The 22,806-nt window shown below is 38.0% G+C and overlaps 1 protein-coding gene across 2 annotated transcripts in view; it reads right to left on the bottom strand.

The window, feature by feature from the left end:
* Window positions 1–22,806, bottom strand: part of LOC103917975 (kinesin-like protein KIF1B) — a 110,763-nt gene that overhangs the window by 53,449 nt on the left and 34,508 nt on the right. Inside the window, exons 13-21 of one of the 2 annotated variants that reach the window (XM_009325202.1) lie at window positions 22,107–22,240; window positions 20,949–21,028; window positions 19,488–19,563; window positions 16,267–16,346; window positions 14,750–14,856; window positions 14,175–14,258; window positions 12,343–12,523; window positions 11,855–11,927; window positions 2,473–7,664 (exon numbers count right to left, since the gene is read on the bottom strand). In XM_009325202.1, coding sequence (XP_009323477.1) covers window positions 6,156–7,664; window positions 11,855–11,927; window positions 12,343–12,523; window positions 14,175–14,258; window positions 14,750–14,856; window positions 16,267–16,346; window positions 19,488–19,563; window positions 20,949–21,028; window positions 22,107–22,240 — 2,324 coding nt within the window. In that variant the 3' untranslated portion in view covers window positions 2,473–6,155. Of the gene's footprint in view, window positions 1–2,472; window positions 7,665–11,854; window positions 11,928–12,342; window positions 12,524–14,174; window positions 14,259–14,749; window positions 14,857–16,266; window positions 16,347–19,487; window positions 19,564–20,948; window positions 21,029–22,106; window positions 22,319–22,806 lie in introns of those variants that run through there. The other variant, XM_009325203.1, reaches the window with a different exon arrangement.

Below are 22,806 nucleotides of genomic sequence, written 5' to 3'. Positions count from 1 at the left end.
TTACACAAATTAAACTGGCTTCTCAAGATTTTTATACAAGAGTTGCAATAACAATTCACTAAGAGTGTTACAGAGTTCTTAAGGAGAATTCTTGAAGCCACTCATCTTGTTTTCCAACCTTCTCTCTTCCACAGTTCCAAATCCTAAAATTCTTCTCCAATGCACTGTCTGCAGTAATGCATTCCTAAGTCTAACGGCTATAGAAGGAAAGCTTTACACTTTCCTCCCATCCTATTTAAGCATCCCACCTAAACAGCTACATTACTTCGTTTCCATACAGCAAGTATAGTACTTAACACTGCCACAACGTGATTGCGTCAAATTTAACACAAGTTCAGTCAGAAAGACCTTTAGATGGCAAATGGAAAGGAGATAAACCTGAAGTATGTTCCTTTAAGTTTATAAGTAAGATTTCCTGGAGGTAGCATTAAAAAACAGTAGCTGTGCTCTTAGAACAACCACCTGAAAGTCCGGAATTTTCAATACCATGAATTCGATACCCATGACCTTTAGGGAGAGAAAATTGAATTATTAAAGATAAATGGCCTTTGTAAGAGGGCTGCGTTTTACTTTTCTAATTTCCTTGTGAAATTTTATTTGGCCAAAATGCTCCTCCTTCTTCATTTGTGTCTGCTCCATTCACTCTAAGATGGCTACGTACTTACAGTGTAAGTAAACCTTAGCCCAGCAGCAAAAGAACTACAGACAAAACAAACATATCTCCTTTCTTTTGATATTCCTTCTGAAATTCTTAATGATTCACCAAAAAATTGTTCTAGACTCGATAAGGAGGTTTCAGACTTATCTATAGAGATTTTAGCAACAGTGTACTCTTAAAAATTCATGAACATAAAAGCACTCTCTCTGATCTTTTACCCCCATCCATGTAGATAATGCTATCACATTTTAAACCAAGATAAAACAGGTCAGATGCGAAGTGACAGAAACAAGCTTCTCCTACTTGCAAGGAAGGGCAAAATAATTTATTTTCCTGTAGTCTGAAGAAGATAATCTGAGGGTGTCATTTTGAGCAGCTAGATTGTAGAAATTAAGAAATGAAAAGCTCTTCAAGTAGTGTTTAAGTAGAACATTTGAGCAGATTCTTTTGGAGAAATTGAGAAGGTGCAGAGGGAATGGTCAAAAATCAGGAGCATTCCACTGTGAAAATTCTACTTCCAGCATGAAAAACTCAGGCACATTAAATTCATTCAAAGACAAAGACCTGCTTCTTGTCTTCTCTATTTTAAGACTTGTGAGCCAAGTGAGTGTATCGTCTGTACATTTAAATACCTAGATAAATAAATGTTTAATATAAGCAGACACTTTTTATTGACTCCATGCTAACAAACATTACTTTTAAAACGAAGTAAAAAAATTGAAGTTTATTTTCGCATAATGAAAAAAAGAAATAGATACCATTTCCCTAAGCAGAAAAACAGGACTAAGATCGCCTCCTGGCACTTGATACTATAGTAGTATTTAAAAATAATTGGCACTGAGCAATAGATGAAGGATGAATTTGAAGTTGGTTCACACAGAAGATGCACTGACTGCACTGTAAAAGGGGCTGGTCTGCTCTGCTGAGAGCTTGGTCAGCTCTCCAGATAAACATTTCTACATCTGATTAGTGATAATACACACATAATTGTTAGTACCGATGTAAAGGTGCCTCAAGTGCTAGGAAAGAAAAAAACCTGCATCTAGAAGCTGCCCTGAAGGTCCATGCCCCAGACTCCCTGGAACCCAATGCATATTGTTGTACAGCTTCAAACTGGTTGATATCATTCATTCCATGAATGTGGAGAAAGGGAATGCAAAGTTTATTTTGCCTAGGGGCATGGAAATATCTAAAGCCACAACAATCAGATTTTCTGAAAACCAAAAAAAATATCATACACTCAGACTAGGCCAAGCTTTTTAAGACCAGACTGGAACAGCTTTTTAAAGCAGAACACTGTACCATAACAACTTAGATTCTTTGGATCTATGTGATGTCTGCAAAGGTACTGTAGTGTATGTGATTCCCTCCTGTATTTGAGGTATACAAAAAAGTCAGTTTCTTTTGTCTTCAGTGAGCAAATAAATAGAGAACAGCCAGCTCTGTATTTTCTTCCAGAATTTAGATATACAGCACACAAGATGGTACAATGGGACAGCACTGAAGAGGAGCATGGCTTGTATTCCCTTGCGCTATAAAAAGTTGGTGGGTTTTTTTGTTGTGGTTGTTTTTGTTGTTTGTTTTTTCTTTTTTAAATAAGCTGTGTGACAGTAGACACAAATTTGCATAGGCTGCTTTTCACATAACTTAACAGCAGAAAAATCAGGGCGGACAGACTTACAAGAATCAGGCTGAGGAACAATTAAAGAAACCTTTTTAACTCTGCTAGAACAATACCAACCCCAAGACAAAAAATAAAATCAGGACAAGCCTGCAATCAAGTTTCATTTCCATTTCACTGAGACAAGTCTGACACTTACAAGAGCATTTCATAGTTTATTGAAAGAGCACTTGTTACAATACAAACCAGTTCTGCTTTTCACAAGGCAGATGCTTGCTCTTAAGACAATCCAAAACTCGTTTTTTCTTAAACAATGGACAGATCTGAGAATCCCATTTAATTCAAAGGCAGCTCACTGCTTTCTTTACAGTACAAATGGATACACAGCATATTTTTCTCATGTGGCAGCTCCTGAAGTGGTTCAATGGGAAGTATCCGAGTCAAATTTCAACATATAAAGGATAAAGAACAAGTTTTAACATATAAAGGATAAAGAACAAATTTCAACATATAAAGGATAAAGGACAAACAGTGAGGGAGATATTGAAACTATGCTAAATGTACTGATAAAAATAGCATCCTCTAATTAGACAGATCCCTAAATTCAGATTGCTTGAGAAAGGATGTTGAAGTCAATCAGAGGAGCGTTAGCGGCATGCATTTCCCTCCACCCCCCCAAAATCCACGTGTCCCCAGGGAGTCATAAAGGTTATTTAAGAAATCGTCACTAAGGCACAGGTGGATAACAAGCCAGCTGTCAAAGCACACAGCACATCAGCACTTAGCAATGGCAATTAAGCTTACTGAAACAGCACTCCCATCATGGATGCCACATTTCCATTAACCTGAAAGCCTTTTCACAGAGTCTTCTATGGAAGCAGCTGTATTACTCCTCAGTAGCTCCATTAATACAGAATTTGGAGTGAGAGGTGTGCGTATTTCTGATTAGTGCAAGGAGATCCACAAGTTCTCACATTGCTTCCCTTATCAGATGAGGCACTGCACTGTAATTAATATTCAATTCTTAAAGTGGGCAATTATTTTTATATGACTTCCCCCCGCCCCCCCAAGTTTCATTTCTGTAATACCTTCCTAAAAGCCAGGAAAAAAGCTGCTTCCTCTGAGCAGACTGGGCTCCGTTTTGATATTGTCTACCCTTTGTCTTTTTTGTCAAATCATACAACAACAGAATAAGTAGGATTGTTTTTCTAGTGCTGCACTAAAACAGTGGGGTAAGACAGCCTGACGGTTACCTATTGTTCATCATCATCACCACCACCCAGGCATTTACAGATACTGCTTCTCCGATTTTTAAGCTGAAATAAGTTGGCAAAAACTTTTTAGTGTCGAGCGTTAAAATATCAAGTAGCAGGAGTTTTTAATCTCATGTCAGTACATGTAGTTGCATGGACTTCAAAAATCACTCCATGTTCAATCACATGGTGATTTCACACAGGCAGCCACAATCCTCAACGAAACTGGGACACAAGATAAAATTGGTTTGGTCTTCTCTCACGACCTATCCCATGCAGACTAACTCTGTTTGGCTCATGTATTCCTACAGAATTGAGAGGATTTTCCTGACCATGCATTTTTTAGAGAGTCCAAGCCGTTTTGAGGATATGAAAGAACTCATAACTCTTGACATGTACAAAAACAAAGTGCAATGCACTACTAAAACAGGATTCTAAAATAAAGGCAACAGCAAAATATTATTTGCAGCCCAAAACTCATTTTGCAATTCTGACTCAAGCTCAAAGAAAGTATTACTCATCTACAAGCCTTCTTTTCTTTAAGAATCAAGACATTTTTGGACATGATGCTTTATTTCCTTCGTTCAAGTAGGCCAAAGCATGAGACAAATGCAAGTTACAAAGCCGTATTTGGACACAAAATTAAACCTGCCGTAAAACAAAAAAAAATGTTCCAAGCGATGGGACCAGCTGATTCTTTTAGGACAGAGGACTGACTTTGTATCTCCTACATCAGAGGGCCAGTATCCTATCAGTAACACATGTGCAGAGACTTAAGAGTTGACACTTGATTAATCCATACATAAATGGTGCGTGGCTGCCACTTACCATGTGTTACAACCAGCAGCTACACCATACACAGTTGAAGTGGGGGGGAGGTAGGACAGGAAACAAAGATAAGATGGAAAGTAAGCTTGAGGCACTTCCTACTCATCTACAGCTATGCTGAAACACGCAGAAGTAACAATTATCAGTAGGGCTTATATTTTATCAAAAAATAAGCAACCTCAAGTAAATCTCGGGTATTTGTGCAAAACAGCACAAATCATTTAACTGTACAGATACACTGCAAAGTGGACCTATCTTACCAAATGTGGTATAGTAGCCAATTTTGGTTTTAAAATTGCATTCAAATTAAATTTAAAAGCAAAATAAGTCCTCAAAGCTTTAGATTGGCTTATACTTAAAAGTCCACAGATTTTTAGAAGTAAGCGCAATTTTGTTTTGCACTTTAAGAAACTCAGAAAGAAGAAAGTGTACAATTAAAATTGGGACTCTCCAATTGAGAAAAAAACCCAAGCTCATAAAGCCTCTTCCTTAATCAATAGTTTTTATGTAATTTGTTTGAAACAATCTGAAGTAGGGATTGCAAGTATTTGTTTTATGGCAAATCACCTGCAAGTACAGACCTCTTCAGATCAAAATAGATATTAAAAATTTTAAAACTTGTATTTTGAGTGTGGGGAGAAGGAAAAGGAATCTTATTTTCTCCTGAAAATGACCTTCTCCTTTATTAAACAAGTCTTGAAACAGGGGTTTAATCCAAGACCAGAGGCACTAACATGAGGTATCACATTAAGATGAAACAGTTCAATTCTCCTATCTTTGAGGAGAATTCAGCCAATTCAAAGTAGTGATCTATAAATCTTCATAAGAATAACTATTTCAAGAACATCTCCCAGACTCATGGCCGAGAAAGCTGAAAACACAAAATAAAGAGAGTAAGCTTTTTGAGGCTTCTTCCTACACCAGAGTGTCAAAAAATCCTAGTTCCTTTCCACAATCTCTGTATAATAATTAAAAACTATTATATTTAGAGATACAATAGGAATTAGAAAAAGCTTATTTCCAAAGTATTGCTTCAGCAATATATATATATTCTGACATAAAATTCCATTCAGGCAGGTTTAACTGTCACAGCAATTTCATACCAATAACTATGAACTTAAGCAGGAGGAGAAAAGACATCTCCTACTCAGGGAGTAGGACTGTTGTGACCCAATAGCTCTTCTTAATTTCTCTATAAAAAAGCCACATATCTTGTCAGCCGACAACTTTTGGTTTATAGATTATTGTTAATAAGAATTTGAGTTGAGTGGAAAATACTGTTCTGAAGAGCCAGATCAATTTAAAAACAGATGGTCAGTTTCCTTATTGTAAGAAAAAGGTCACAAGAAACATTCAATGCTATAAACTAAATTCCTCTTTTGATTGTCTACATAAAACACAGGAGGAAGGTAGCACTTTGTAAGTTCCAGACAATATTTTCAGCATTAGAAAAATACTCCAAGACACGCACACACACAAAAAAAAAAAACGGTAAATGAGCTAGCAGGGAAGTTCTCCCCTCCACGTTCCTCCCTCCAAGTCTTCTAGTCTATGAAAAAAGTTCTTACAATTTTTCAGAATGTTCTTCCAATCAATGTTGTTAAAACTGCAACAAAAGTCACATGCAAACTGAATGGGCTGAAGGGCCAGTGCCTTGTGTTTGTATGTCGAATTACTCAAGTTCTACCTGGCCAAACAAAACCCAAGACACAAGCAAAGCCAATCCTGGCTGTTTCTTAATGAGCCAGAATTGCCCCTGCTTCCCTCCTCCCCCAGACTACTCTTGGCCAACTAATCATACTGTAGTTTCTCTGCCCGCTTTGAGGTTAGGTGCTGAGAATTGGCGCCTCATCCGTGGGGGCGTCACAAACTGGTTATAGTGGTTAAGGCGGTCAGTCTGTTTTGGGTGGAAGTTAGCTGTATTGCCTTCTGCACTGCCTCCACTGTTGTGATTGCAGTAAGGTTGTCGGTGCTGGTGGATGTGACGTTTTTGCTGGAAAGTCTGCAGGTCTGGATTCTGCTGCCCGCTGTATGAGTGCAATGATTCAGATGAGCCCGATGTCTGACGCCGCAAGCTTTTCTGAGAGCCATTATTGAGAGAATTGCTTCTCCAGCGCAACTGAGGCGATGGCTGCTGCTGACTGCTAGGCTGTGACTGTGTGTTTAACTGCTGCCTGTTAATTTGGATATTATCTTGATTCCTCTGGGGGCCATAAAGATTCCACAGCTGCTGAGGGTCTTTAGAAGCAGCTCTACTTTCTTTTTCTTTGTTTTCATCTTTGTTCTTATCATCTTCTTTTGGAATTCTAACCTCTATAACTTCATCCTCTGTGATAATTATGTGGGTGCCTGGACTCCATGAGTTCCTATGTTTGGGATTGCTTTTGAAAGGAAAGCGGGGCTTGCGATTTTCAGGCGGAATAAATCGGTGAGGCATATTTTGTCGACGAAGCTGTTTTGCTATTTCCTGCTGCTGCAGATTTTTAAATCGAATCTGTTCTTGCCTCATCCAACGTAATCGCCCACGTCTGAAAGCTGGATCACCTGCCATTAACTGAGAAACACGCTCCTCTTTAGCAAGATCATCATTCTCGCTTCTTTTTAAGTCATCCACGGGCTTCTTATCCACATCCACCGCACCAGCAGAGTTTGGAGACTTAGCATTAGCTACGGTTGTCTGAGCTTTCTCTGGAGACCCTATCAGAGGTAAAACCTTCTCCATTTTTAGCATCTTATTTCTAAGAACTTTTATCTCTTCATCCTTCATGTTGTTCTGCTTCTTCACTTCTTGCAAAATATCTTCCAATTTGTCTATATGCACTTTAAGGTCATCCACATCAGTTACTCCTTTACCATTAGCCATAACATCTTCAATTTTCTCATCTCCAACTCCTACTGTATCCCAGACATCACGAGCAACAGCTCGCCATGATTCACGCTCATTTGGATCTTTTTTCCCATACATGGCACAAAGCTCTTTCATTTTAACAATGGCCAGAGCCTCAATCTCCTGCCTAGTGTGCCTGAAGTCATTGAGTGCTACCTCATAGCATATCTCTTTCACAGCCTGAATCTTTAAGTCTGAGATGGTAACCCATTTGGAGTCTTTGCTAAGGCGTCGACGTTGGGGTATCTGGTACATTTTAATAGGCTCTCGTTTCTTCCCACTGCTGGGGAGGCCACACTTTTTTACAATGGTTTGGAGCTTGCTGGGGGGCAGCTTCTCTCTCAGGGAAGTGATCAGTCTCCAACTCTCCTCACACGATCTCTTGTCCGAATCATCCCCACTATCAGAGTCTGCATCCTTTGGAAAAACAAAAATCAAGAAGTGGCCCCAAAATAACCAAAATTAAAATTGTAAGAAAATGGAAAAGCTAAACAAGAAGTAGCAGGCAAAGAAAACTAAATCAAAAATCAAAATAGAACAAGTGATAAGGAAGTCCCTGAAGACTGAATGTTAGGACATTAAAATGTATCTTCAAGAGTCATGGACTGCCAAAATTGGAGATCGTCACTAAATTAAGATTAACATTATATTTAAGTCTTGTCACCTCAAAATAGCAGATAATCTAAACTCTTCCCTCCCAATCCCTTCCAAAATCTTTAAATAGATCAACTAAAACCAAGTTCTTGATTAAAAAAGTTAAAAACCAAGTGTAAACTGCACTTCACACATGCTACAAAGACATGCAAATTCCCGCCACACACATTTGCCTTGGTGACTGCTGTTGCTTCTTTCAGCAAATCCTCCCCAGGTAGGTGAACACAACAGCCATCATAGAAGATGTCATGAGCAGCCAGAGTAAGTCGGGTTAACACTGGTTAGTAACGTGGTTTGCACGTGGTTGCAGGGATGCTCAAGTTTAGAATCCACTTCACTACAACAGCAGCCAGAGAAGTGTTAGATGATAAGAAAAAATGAAACAGAAGCAGCCGAAAGGTTCAATGTTAAAAGGACTGTAAGTGCCACTATGACAGGTGAAGACAGTGGTTCATACTCCAAGACTTGCTACAAGCTAAAAGGATATCCAGAATCAGAGTTTCAGAGGTGGGTTGTGGTTTTTGGTTTTTTTTTCCCATTTGTCACCTTGTTGCTTAGTTTAAAGAAAAAAAAAACATTAACAGTCTTGTCTGTCCGAAGAATGAGTTTCAGAAGAATGTAGCAGTAATGACTTTTTTTTAAATTGTTTTAATACAAATTCTCTATTTGATATCCTTGATTTGTCCTCTTCTCAAACCCTAGAGCTTCCACACACTTGCTAAGAGTTATGTATGTTTTGCTTCTTCATTACAAGTTTTCCACCTTTTGCTAAATGATTTTTAATGAGCAATGCTTCAGGTTTCCGTATGCTAGGAATGTCTGTTCAGGTATACTGCCACCAGAAGTTAAGGATATCCATTATTGCTTACTGCAACCAGGAATTAAAGTCAGACTACTTTTCTTTAAAGGATTATTAATTTAAGACATCTCTTTAATAAACAAAAAGTCCTATGTACTATTGTGATCCAAACATCTTCAATAAAACACAGCAGTCATTCTTTAACGAACCTGTATCTAACATCCCTATTTTTCACAGAGAATTATAATACATGAGAAATCAGGAACAATAATAGCCAGTTATTCTAAAATCAAAGGAAACCCAGGTCACTGACTCAGAACCACAGGTTCCTGGACTTAAGACTTCGGGTAGAAGACCACGAAGAATGGGGAATACAATGTAATTTCTTTTGGGAATGATGAAAGGGAGTAAAAGAAGTTCTGTTCTGCCCTATGGTCAACAAGCTCCATAGCCTAAGATTCACATTATTTGAGCTTTTTGTGACTTTATGTGTTTTTAAGTATTTAACAGCACTAGCTTAGGCCAAAATATAAGCAAAACACTGGTTTAGAAACAGAACAAACTCAGAGTTTACAGCCGACAAAATTTGTGGCCTAAGAAAACAGCATCTAACAAACTGCATATTGCAGTGGAAACAAAAGATGCCCTGGAGGAAGACACTGTACAATCTACACATTCAAGGTTACATCCAGAAAGGCAAAACACAAACTACTCAAACATTAAGTCACAAGTTCCACAGGATTATTCTTATAGGTTACAAAATTACCATATTACTACTTATGGGTAAAGCATGTCTTGCGTATAAAAAGCTGATTAAGAGACAGTATGTGGTCATTGCCCTATGTGCACTCAGAGGTTAACCAGACCAATTAATATAGGTATATACCCACATTCTAATATCAAGTGGTCACTGCAAAGGCATTATGACCGAGAAAACCAGGAAGATAATTTTAGCCCTGTTAAACACATTTTCACATTCAATTTGTAAAATGGAGAAAAATTATTTCTATTCCCTAGTAATACTAGCAAGGCAAATATTTATTAGTTGTAAATTTTGGGGGACCAGAGCTATTATTTATCTTTTTTGTATAGCACATCTAACAAATAAATACCCAAATTGGTTGGAATCTCAGCACAAAACCAAAACCATCTGGCAAACAGGATTAGCCAGCTTCTAATATCCAAGATTATACTCCAATTTAGAACAAAATATTATTTCTATTTCAATAATATATTTCAATATTACATAGCAGTAAGTTAGAGAACCTGATATTGCAGCTAGATATCGCAGCAATGTAAATACTTTTAAGGTACACAAGCTGAAATGCATTCCCAGATTTCCCAATCATTATTCAACTACTGTTGTATGAATGCATTAATCCTGTCCATTCCAGAGTCTGCATACAGTGACACAGAAATGACGAGATGTGTCAAAAAGTTTTGCTGTCATCTGAAATACTCTTATTAAGCACTGTGATAAGCAGGATACTGCTTAACAGACCAATGATCTCATTTGATATGATCCCTTACAACTAGGAACGGTGTCTTTCAGGAATTATGTTGGTAATGCACATAAGATAGTCTTCCACTTTTGTCCGCTAATTGAAATCAGCAAAACCAAAACAAATTTAAAGAAATCAGCAACTTTATTACAGTATTAAGTAACGCACTATCTAAAGAACCTTCCCTTAATCTTAAGTATACAGGGAAACAAATTTCCTTCACAACACTTTTATAAATGCAGCCTTATTTGAAGCAGCTCCCCAGACAGCCAATTCTCACATCTTTAATTCATACGGTAGCTTAGCTTATGCCTGTCAGCTAAAATTTAAGGGAGGGAATTCCATTACTTGTGTCTCCTTTGACACATAGCCAAAACTTACTCGATACTCAAACTATTTTTCTTTTCACCTTGAACTGATTTTTGTCATACTACTTTCAGCTACACAAATTTTAACTATAAAATTGCAGAGATGAAACATTATATTAGTCACATCTTAACTTCCGTTCTGAACTAAGTCTTCCTTTGGTTCGAAGTCTGCAACCACTTCTCTCCATCCAAGAAATTAGTTCCTTGTGATGAAATAATTAGTGATGCAGAAGTCTTTAAGTGTATAATATAAATTTAAAAAATGAGGTAGCTTCTACCTATGGAAGCCACGGTACTCTGCTCCATTCTGCTTGTGGGAGAAGGGGAAGAGCTTTACAGTTAACCCAGCATGCATTTAACCCACAGTTTTCAGTGGTCTCAAACTAATACTACAAACAAATGAATAGTGATTTCGGAATTTTCATTAGAATTCAGGCACAACTACATTTGCATTCTGGCTAAAAGACAACCCAATGTAGTTAAAGCAGAATCAGGAGACTCAGGTTTCTTAAGGAAATCTGGATTTCATTTCTGGGCTGGGGCTTGCTCTTAAAATTCACAGGGCGCTTGAAGACTGCATGCATTTCTATTTGTAATGCACTTCAGAAGATACTTGTTGTGAGAAGACTGAAGTCTTCCTATATCAGACGTAATTTATCAGACTTTCTATTTAAGAAATAGGTGGAATGGTGGAATTCCAATTGTTCTGAATGAGTTAACATTCCCTTTGCACGCTGCTCCCTAGTCATAACCCCACCATCGGCATGTGTACCATTAAGACCCTTACAAGGAACTCCATGCAGGGGGAGGGAGAAGGGTTAAAACATGCACAATGCAGCAACATTTTCAGACATCATTCAAAAAAAATAAACCTAGTGTATCAATGTTCTAGGAATCTCTTTGGCAGCACAAAATTAGTATGTTCTGGTGATCCAAGACAATAATAAAGGCAAACATCCCAAGAAGGAGCTGTTTAGACTACTGAAACGGAAATTCAAAAAACAGAGCATAGAAATGCCCTTCTTTCAGGTTAAGTTGCAAGAAATCCAACCTGTCCCAACAAGAACTGATTAAAGCCACTTCATTGTCAATTACAATCTCTGAATTAACATGAAGGAGCTCACTCACACTGATAATAACTTACTGTAGACACAAAGTATTTGAAAGCAAAGGGAGAACTGCATTGTGCAGACAACCCAAGCAGGTTTCCTAAACTTTCAGATAAGCAAGGACAGGAATTACTATTTGCCAAAGGTAGAATTAATCTGAAGTAAGGACACATACCAGCCGTTGCTGCTCCAACAAGAGATCAGCTTCCTCCTTCTCCTTCTTATACAAAATCTCCATTTCTTGTAATCTGAAGACAAACAAAAGAACAGAAGTAGCCAAAGAGGTCATTATTTTCATGTTGGTATTACTCTACACGCACAGCCCACTGAATTACAGTGACAAGAGTAAAAGTCATTCCACTTAAAAGGAACTGTTATTTGCCTATTATAGTACTATAGAAGTGAAACTTCCTATACATTGCAGTGCAGTCCTTCACCAAAAGGTCTACAGGGTTAGTGGCAGGTGCTTACCTGTGATTTTTAATAGAGCTAGAGCTCTGATACACTTAAGTAAAATAACGAAGAAGCTTTCTGAACTTTCACAATAGGTAGCAGAGATGCTATGTGGTAGAACCTAGGTTTAGGTTTTGCATGGACACCACCCAAATAACCTACTGCTGACTCCTCCTTGTTTCAGGTAGAAATTTTGAGTTATTTTTTTACCTTTTCTCCATCTCCTGCTTCATGTCAATGCCCTGCTTCTCCAGAAGCTCCCTCTGAGCAAATGTCCAGTCAACTGGCTCAGAGGGAGTCTCAGCTGACGGTGTTTTCTCTCTTTCTGCTCGTGCTTGCTCTGGATGGTTGAATCTGAAGACATGATTTTTACCCATGATGATACGATTTCCTAAAAATAGGGACAGAAGTTAACTCTTTCAGGCAAGGATTCCAAAACTGTTGAAAAACATCACTGGACAATTCATCCCATTTATCCTGTTGGGTGACAGCATAAGAAAAGATTAAAGATTGCCCTATAAGGATTTCTGTATACAGTCATCTAGGTGACAAGAAAAAAAAAAAAGAATGCCTGGTTTGTACAGAAGCAGTGCTCAGAGGACATCACCACCCTCAGGGGTCCAATCTAATATCCCAGCAGAGTTTATCAAAAATTAAAAGACAAACTTGGAGACTGACCAACAGTTGCAGTAAATAAAACACATCCCTAAATCCCATTCCTCTGCTCCAGCGACAGTGCCAAAACATGGGCAAAAGCCACTTCAGCAGAATTTTCAGCTTGGAAAAGCCTAACTTCAAACACTGGAATGCATGGTGCTTACTTTTCTTTAAAATGTGGTTTACATGTTTTTTAAAATGTGGTTTACATTTTATTGGAGTCCTAATCATTGGGATTTATGGAAGGATTTACAGCTTCTTTTACTGAGAAAAAAAAAGAAGAAAAGAGAAAAAAAAAGCTGAAGAAATCTAATATTGTTAAGTTTTTCGGCTAAATCCTGGAGATATGAGACATCCACAAAGCCTGAGACATGTGCTTGATGGAAGACAGTAAAATGCTTCTGCTCTTCCAGAGAACATATTAATGTAGTTAAAAATTTAAAAAGGCATTCTAGTAAATAGACCTCCAAAGTAACCAAAATTGTCCTTATCAATGTATTACTAAAATACAGGCTCTTAAAGACATCAGAGACCATGTCTATATTCTTCTAGTAACTCAATTATCTGGATGCAGAAGGAAAAATATCTACTTTTTTTTTTTTTAAAGAAATTAATTACTAAATGATACCGTCATGGTATTCGATATGAGCCATACACAGGCACAGAACAGCAAAAACTGTTCTTCCTTCATTGTCCAGTCTTATGCTGAAGTCAGTACACTTGGTTCCATGAAAATACTCACTTATAACTTAGTACAAATAATTCTGAGGTGCGGTTTTTTTGTTTGTTTCTTGTTGGTTGTATTTTTTTTTAATAGTGGAAAAACAGGGGAGGGACACAGAAAGCATCACAGCTTTAAAGAGATAGGTTAAAACCCATAATTTAGGGAAGTCACTCCCTCCTCTCTAATTCTTCCCTGATGTGCCTTTCTAAAGGAATGTAGGGGACTGAGTGGGAAATCTAATGAGAGCAAAGAGAAGCTCTTGTACTCCTGCAGAGGGTCGTATCTTACCTTTGCCAGGAAACTGGGAATTTTCCATCAGCAACTGGCAGTCTGTCTGCTCTGTCTCACTGAGACTGCCAAGGGCAATAGGCTTGGGCAAGAACGTATTTGAATAATATCAGGGTAAGCAGAAGGACAAGCAGGATACTGCGTGGCAGTGAATATTTAAGTACACTTACAGCTAGTGCAGCAAGGAATGAAAGAAAACGAACTGCTGCCAAGAGAAGAATGGTACCAACTTCTGTTTAAAAGCTACACTCCAAAAAGGTAACGCTGCTGTCCTTTAACAGTGCCCAGCATTCTCTATGTATGATGCAAATGTCACATATGGACAATTCTTAGATGGAGAGTCTACAAAAAAATGCGTTCTAACAGTTCTTACCTGAGCGCAACTGCACAGGCTGTACAACCCTCTTGCCATTAACATAAGTTTCTGATCGTTCACAAGGCTCCAAAGTAACAATAACTATGAACGAAAACAAAATTGACGAATGAGACTTTAGAGAGCATTGTATAGAAACAGAAGTGTGCAAACCCTAGAGGCCTCTCATTTTCTGCCTATCTTCCTACTAACATCATAGAAAAAGATACAAGTGAGTCATTCCTTGATACCATGCTGGTTAAAAAAGAAATAAAGCCCCATCAGAAAATCAATACTACTGACATCTCCATATTGCAGTCAGAAATTATTATTATTTTTTTCTGTTTGAATTTTCATGTTTATAGTTAACCAAGATCACAACTTAACTCTTATACTGACTGCAGCCTGCAATTTGAAGCTATTATCACTTAAACAAATTTTATTTTCTTCCCCTAAGACTCAAGAAAACAGCGAGTCAAAGCCGATGGTTTTCTTGAGGTAAGAGAAACTTTCAAATACCAGTATTCCCTAGCCAACTATCAAGTGAGGAGTGCAAGATTCAGCAACACTTTGCTAGGAGAAGTAGTTTTTTTTACCTTCACCATTGTTGTTCCTCTCACTTCGAAAGATACAGTGTTCTTCTTTGATATGAGCCCCACTCAATACAATATCTTGCCTTCGCTCAGCATCAGCTTGGCCAACCCTGGGTCCAACAGAAGATATTTCAAGAGCAAATCAGACATTTTCTACAACTCTGTGTAGGACAATACATCCCAGAAATATCCAGGAAAAAGGTCTGAACTATTAAGACTATCCTTCAAGTTTAAAGGTTTGAACTAGCACTTAACTCAGCGTTGCAGATGAGATTTACCATGAATTGGAGGATAACAGCTTGACAAAACAAAAGAGAAGTTTTCTCTCTCTTAGAACATGTAATTTAAAGAGAGAATTGAAATGTTAAACACCTCTGGATTTAATGTGTTTCCTTCCCTCTTGTGCACCCCCTTCTCCCTTCAGCAAAGGAATGCAGAAGGAAAAAAAAAAAGTGACAGGAACTTCCAGTGGTGCATTTCAGCTGGCATACAGTGATCATCCCTTCCAATAATCACCATCTGCACTTTAACAAAGAAGCAAAAATGGCTCAGGAGACTCTTGCTGAATAATGTGATTCTACAAGCAGTTTCACCCAGCTTCCAGACAGTGAGAGGTTGGCTGTATCACTGGAGCATGAAGATTTCTGTCTATTCCAGACTCAAATATTTGAGCAATTCTAGATACGGACAACTTAATTTTCAATCTTAATGTTTATGAACTTCTTGTTCTACGTATTACTCCACACATTTCTGATGTCAGCTAGCTAGGCTCAAAACTTATGATTTCTTAAGCCCTAAGCTATTCTCATCATTCTGTGCTGAATTCTCTACAAGTTTGATATTCTTTTCAGTAGGTCCAAGGCATATTAGAGTAGTACCATACAACAGCACCTGTTTGTGTACTCTTCTCCATTTGTTCCCCAGGAATATACAAACTAAGCAACCAAACGTGGCTTAGTGCTCCAAAGATAACAAAACCCACCTCTCTTCTTCCAGATGTCTTGACAACAAGTTTTGGAATAAAATCTGTTTTAAATTCCAAATCTGGCAATTTAAATTTAATCTCATATATGTGAATGCAGAATACGTTAATTGTGCAGAAGCACAGATAACAGTTTATTTAAATAATAAAGTGAACACTCATCCATATTCCGGTTGCTTTTATTAAGTACTATGGTTTTCAATTCTCCACCCATCAACATCTCAAAGGCATTTTCAGTAAGTTTTATTACTTTTGTTTTCCTGTATCTTAAAAGGGATATCATGCTTTCTTTTACTGCCCAGGTGTATTAACAAACTTCTTATAAAGCTGAGTGACTGCACACGTTACTTTCAAAGCACAAAATCAACTTAAAAGAAAATGCATTTCTGTACTTTTTTCCACCTACAGCAATCTCATGCTTCATTTGTACCTGCAAGTTGAATAGCTCAAGGCACAATTATTATTTACGGTGTCTCCAGCATGGGGATTTAAGCAAGCAAAGAAGCAGACTTCAGAGCGTATTAGCACCAATCCTCACCTAGTAATACCATCTTTGATGTAGTAAAGCAGACATTCAGACATGAGTGGATCTTCATTAAGGTTTACAAGATGAGGAGTCTGAAAGAAAAAAAAGAAAAGTTAATTAAGAACTGAGGACATACTTTCAGGCTTCTTCCCACAGCTGTGGAGGATGTATATTAATCCAGCAGTTTTGCTATGTATGAGGTTATTCCATAATGTATTTTTTCAAATATAACCTCTTGCAGTACTGAAGAGCATCACCAAGTAACAGCAGAAATACAGCTCAGATTGCTTAGTTATCTATCAATAGAGGGAATAAAGGCTTTAGCTGGGGGGAAAAAAAAAAAAAAGATTCCTTGTAAAGTCTCTGTAAACTTTGATAAGGGAAGTCCAGCAGCAGAAAAGGTTGCTTCAGTAAAATTTTGAAACCGATGTGGAATCAACTTTGGCTTCTCTTGGGCAATACAGGTCAGGTGATCATTTGGCAAAGTCTGTTAATATCAAAAGAAAATCTAAAACTATCAACATTCTCTGATACAAACAGCTAAAAACCTCTTCATCTAAAGTTCTTCTAAATTTAAATCCACTACGGTTACTAAACCAACCTTCTTTGGTGAAAAAACCCCATTGGAATCAGCAAACAAGTCACAAGGCCTTGGTGTGAAAATCTAGCCAGTGAGATAGCAGTAAGCACAAGCACAAAAGAAAAGGCAAAAATGATTAAACAGAATTAAAGAAGAAAGATGATAAAAGAGAAATAAAACTGTTAATAAGCCCCTTGTCCCTTTGTTACCCTCAAATAGAATAAATTTAGCAAAAGGAAATAAATTTGGCTAAGATTCCTTAGGAACATTGCTTCCATCAACTTATTCTAGCTGCAAAAAAGTTTACTTAAGAGAGGCGTTAACAGCACTCGGTTTACAGAAGCTCAAAAATTACCAGATGTTCACAATGAAATTTCTCTTTGAATGAAGAAGTCTGATTGTCAATTGCCCAATGGAAGTCTTAACTATAAAGACAGAAAGGGGGGGGGGGGGAAACAAGACACCTTTTTCACCCCTAAAAATATAAGGAGCACCTAAAACCTGAAGCTGTCCCATGCCATCATCACTATTCACTGCATTCAGATCAACATTTGGAGCTGTATAAAGCTCTTAAATCACAAGAAAACTGGAGAGAAACCAAATCCCAGACATAGTCAACTGCTGTAACACCACTATGACTTGTACCACTTGGACACTTTGAAAATAATGCTGTACCCTATACATACATATTTTAGCATCTGAGTTCATTTACTACGTTAAATCAAAGTCTGAATGGGTCTTTCACAGGCAGAGTGCTTTGTAAGAGATAAAGCTCAACAACTTGAAAGATGATGCTAGCAAAACCTCATTCTGAGATCTGTTATTCATCCACTGTCAGTTATGTCTTCAACTTTCTCCTGTACAGCGTTCCTCAAGCATGAGCTGAAGGATTTTCTCTGCTCTCATCTTTGACAACAGCACGATCAATCAAGTTTCCACAATCCATTTCAAGAAGTTTCCTGCCATCAAAGGCAAAACTGGTAGACACAGCAATGATTGCACAATCTGACACACCTTTTAATTCATGAAGTGGGCAAAATTTACCTTAGAGCTCAATTCACAGCTCAGCTGGTAAAAACACAGTGTTGCCCTAGTAGCATATGATTAGATATATACCGGTACCTCAGAAGTGTAAAGTCTTTATAAAAAACTTCAAATTTGCTATCTACATCTCCTAAATTTTCACAACAGCAACCACAGTTACTAGAAGGAGAACTAATGAAACTGAAGTGCAAGGATAGCAAGGAACAGCAGCAGACAGGACTAGGTCAGGAGTTTTACTTCTCCTAATAAATCCTATATGGGTAAAAATAAATACTATCTATTACCAAAGCAACTACTTAATCCAGATGGCATTTATACACAAACCTGATCAGCTGAAAATGCACCAAAAGAGTCATCAAAAAGAGCTGAGGGCCTCTGAGGGAAAATCTAAAAGGAGGATCCATAACATAAAGAAATGTAAAGAACACTCAACGAATTAGCGCCTTTACAAACCTTAGGCACTTCTGGAGTAGATACCAAAAGCAAACCAGAGTTCTACCTACTCCAAACATAACAGTCTAACACTACTTTAAGCAAAGGATTAAACATTTTAACCAACTCTGCTGTCCTATATTTCTGTACAATGCCTCTAGATAGGTCCCTGTTTAACCTTAGACCAAGTTTGTTACACACTTGCACATGCAAGTTTCAAGCTAAAATATTAGCCTGTGCTCCTTGTTCAAAGATTTTTGAGATACAAGAAAGTACGTTCTTTTTCTCGTACCTCTTCAATAATTCTGCTTTAACTACCTAGATAGCTTCTTTACTAACATGATCATTTTATATTTATACCATTGATTTATGCTCTTTTCCTGCACAGTTCTGCTTCTTTCAAATTTCAGAAAATAGAACTATTGACACATACTGAAAGAATTATTCCCCTGCATCCCCTATGTTCAGTGGTTCATTAGATTACAATCCCTTTTTCCAAGGGGAAAAAGGATTAACAAACAAATTCAAGGAAGAGCACCTAAACAAGACTTCAAACTTTTCTGGGTATCTCAAAGAAGAATAGGTAGAGTACATGAAGGTCACACACAGCTACTGCAGAAAATGGCAACAACAATCTAAGAGGCAGCATTTCTGAGTTGCTACCGAATCAACAAATATGCAAGGAGCTGCAAACACTTCTCCTTGCAGCACAGATTTTTCTAAAGGAAGGTGCAAAAAAGTTCAACCATTTTTTGATATCAGAAGTCTCCCCATGAACTTTTCATGCTGCTCCTATTTCATCATTGTATTAGGCTAGCACATGCTTCCCTACTTTAACGACCAATGGAAGTTACCACAGGCAATTCTTTCCGCAGCCCCCTAAAAGCACTAAGTACTATGTTGCATCACTTGCACGAGGAACAGCATCCAACTTCATTATTACGGGCAAAATAATCCTTAGATGTAGAATGTTTTGATAGATTCTAACACTAAAGCTATTTCTAAAAAGATACTGTACAAGGAACTTACTACTAAGGGTCCAAACCTCACTTATGTCCTTCTGTATCTTACATGAATACAAGCCCTTCTGTGAATGGTAGCTCCCTCATCACCCTCTCCCCTCCCAGGCTGATCAACCTTTTGGAGACACGATGCAATAGTTATCAATTTTCTCTACCTTTTTAGGTGAGAAGACTCCCAGTGTTCCTCCATCTTCCCGAATGGCAACTCCCATTTCCGCCAACAATGCCTCCCTGAGAGAGAAAAGCAAGATATTTACCATATTTTAGGCTTCTTAGACAAAATAAGGTCTAATGAAAGCCAATAACGAAATATATCAGACTTTCAACCTGCCTATCCACTGACCATACAGCCAGGACTGTCACCACCTCATAACACAATAGGGCAAGTTTCTAAGCTTTAGTCCTAGGGTTTATAGGCCTGCAGAACAGCAACAGCAAAAATTTTACAGAGATTTAACAGCATTTTAGTGCAGTAACATATCACAAGATAAGTACATTTTAGGACATTACATTCATTGCTTCTTTAAGGAAGGTTAAAGTCTGTTCTAAATTTAAATATTTAATTTAGGTAAAAGGAGCTACCACTATTCATTAATTTACAGAGACTTAACTGGCTCTTCCTGATCTAATATAGAAAGTACTCTCTCCTTCTTAAGACATAAAAAGGATTGTATCGGGTCAAACTGTTCATGTAACACAGTATTCTTGGCTTTGACAAAGCACAACAGTGACACCAACACAGAAGAATAAGAACATGGCAAACACTGTGATATTTTCCCCAAAGTATTCTCACAGTCTCCCAATTTCTTCCTAAGGAACTTCCAGAATTAATGGTGGCATTTCTTTTAAACAGATATCCAAAGTGGTTTTGTTGTTGTTTTTTGAGGTTTTGTCATCTTTTTTTTAAATTCAACTCCTAGCATCATCAACATCATGCAGTAAAGACTTCCACAGCTTACCTATGTATTGTGAGAACTTCCTATTTGTTTCAAATCACCTGTTAGCCTTAAAGTCCCTTAGCTCTGTCAGTGAATAATCAACCTCTATCCACTTGCTTCATATACCTCTCATGATTTTATGGACTGCTCAGTCACACTGTTTCCAGGCAAAGATGTCCCCCTTATACATTTTGTAAGCTTTTAATATTCTAATAAGTAATGCTCTGTTTGGTTGCACCCACTTTCTGGCAATTATTAAGTATCTGTCTTTTTGCTCTAAGACACAATTCAAACCAAAGCTGGAAAGCTGGACCTGTTTCATAATTTTAGATACTCCAGTACTAAACCCAATCTTTTCTGCTTAGCTTTAGGGCCAGAATTTTTGGAATATAAGAGAATGATGGAAGAAGGAAGAAAGAGAACGGGACTCCATGCTGCTCCACAGCAGAAGCCAATATAGCGGCTTAGAACCTTACCTGAATTACAAGGGTAAACACTTTAACTGTAGGAAATATAGGAAAGAATACGTCTTTCTCTCAGCATTGCCCCCGAGCAATAATACACCACTAAGCGCTATTCTGCTGTTCCATTGCTTTTGAACAGAGTAACATTCTCCATTTTCCACACTTCTCCGTTTTCTAGAGACCATTCACATCTACAGCACTTCTGATTCCTGACCTTTCCATCCTAATGGCCTCAGTTTTCCTCAGCTTCTCTTCCCATGTTTCATTCAGCTCTGCAATGATCTTCTCAGATTCCTGTGTGAAAATCCCAGAAGCTGTTTTACAATTCTTCTCAAAGTTCTTTACATGATACACAAAGCAATTAAAGTTTGTGTTCAGCTCTAGACCTCAAATTAATTTTGGATATAAAAAGTACTCTCAGCACTTCAAAACTCTTGTCTTCCTTAGTTTTTAAAAGGGTAAATAGCCTTGAAGACAAGCTGAGAAGAAAAGACAACTTCATATCTAACCACAGTCAGACTTTAATTTGAACCACCTAAAAATTTTTTTTTTTTGTCTGATTTACAGACATCATTCAGTAAGTGGATGCCAAGGAACTGCAGAGACCACACTGTTATTTCCGTGGCAACAGCGGGTTTTCCAAAAGGAAAGGGATATGCAGTGTGTGTTCCAGCCCATTCCAATCCCTGTGGCACTGTCTCAGGGACAAGACATGAGAATGAAGCACAGATTCAACATAGCCAGCTCTCCCCACTCATCCACCCATGGACACTGGGGGGGCTTTCATAAAAATTAAGAAATACTTCACTGTAATGCACTTTTGATGCGGTTCAATTCTATGCAGAATTGGGACAAGGCTGCTATTGTCTGGATAAAGCATGCTATTCTGTGTGCTTCACATTTTAATCTGTGGGGGCTGGGCGAATACAACAGTGGCAGGATTATTCTTCCTCCTTTTTTCAACTTTGGGGTAATTTGGTTTTCTGAAAGCTGAGTGCATTTGCTAGTCAGCCTTTGTCCACACTAGTGCTGACCAGGTCTCCTGAAGTCTATACTTATGATCAAATTTTCCATAATTACCACTGCATCAAAGGACCTGTAAACAAGAATCAAGATTTTCATTTATAATTTAGTTGTAGCTCCAGGCTACAATTAAACCTAAATAATCCTAACAGGAAAGGCTGTGCATGAACTCAGTTTCTAGCCCACTGCAGTTAAGTGCCCTTTTTAAGGTGCAAGTGGGTTTCAGACAACTTCCTACAGAAACAGTAGCATACTGCATGTATTCATGAAGGAAAAGTTCTCCCGGGTTCACTGCTATTTAGCCTTGGAAAAGACCAAAACAACCTCCTTACTCTACAGTGATACCTACCTTCAAACGTTCAATTGCCTCTTCTCCTCCAGGTGTTGACATGATTCTTTCCTGTATACTGGACACAGATGTTAAGCCCACCTGACTACTGAGAGAGCAGGAGGATGGAGATGCAGTGAGGGACCCCATGGAGGCTGTGGAAAAATTGCCAGGACGTTGATTCTCGGAGGCTAGCAAGTACCTATGTTTATTGTTCTGAAAATCTTTCAAATCTGGGAGAGAGACACACAGACAGAGGGAAGGCAGAAAGACGGGAAAAAGGAAAATAGGAAGAGGGAAGGAACAAGAAAAAGGAAAGGAAGGAAACACCAGTGTAAGAGGAAAGCATTTAAGCAGCAACAAGACAAGTTTTGTAATTTTTAGATGGCAGTTCTGAAATAAATCTTTAATATTAGTATCCATAACATAACTCAGTTCAGACCCTGAGGATTATTAGTAAGGACTGCATCATAATCCATTTTGATCAAAAAAGCTTGAAAAAATAAGTTATACACTTGCCAAAAAATAAACCATCCTATTCCTAACTGAATACTAAACTGAGCACCATGGAGCTCAGACCAGGAGCGGATTCAGTTCCTCAGGAGATTAGTGACATTTTGAGCTGAAGTCTGAATAGACACCAACCTCTTAAACTCAGCAAAACATTCTCTTCCAGGCTCCTTTAATCTAAAAATGATGATTAAGAAAATCTTTATCACAG

This window comes from Pygoscelis adeliae, unplaced genomic scaffold (assembly GCF_000699105.1).
Source record: "Pygoscelis adeliae isolate BGI_AS28 unplaced genomic scaffold, ASM69910v1 Scaffold36, whole genome shotgun sequence".
In the NCBI taxonomy this organism is placed as follows: Eukaryota; Metazoa; Chordata; class Aves; order Sphenisciformes; family Spheniscidae; genus Pygoscelis; species Pygoscelis adeliae.
Note: the sequence above shows the minus strand (reverse complement) of the source record. Positions and strands in the feature narration are given on the sequence as shown.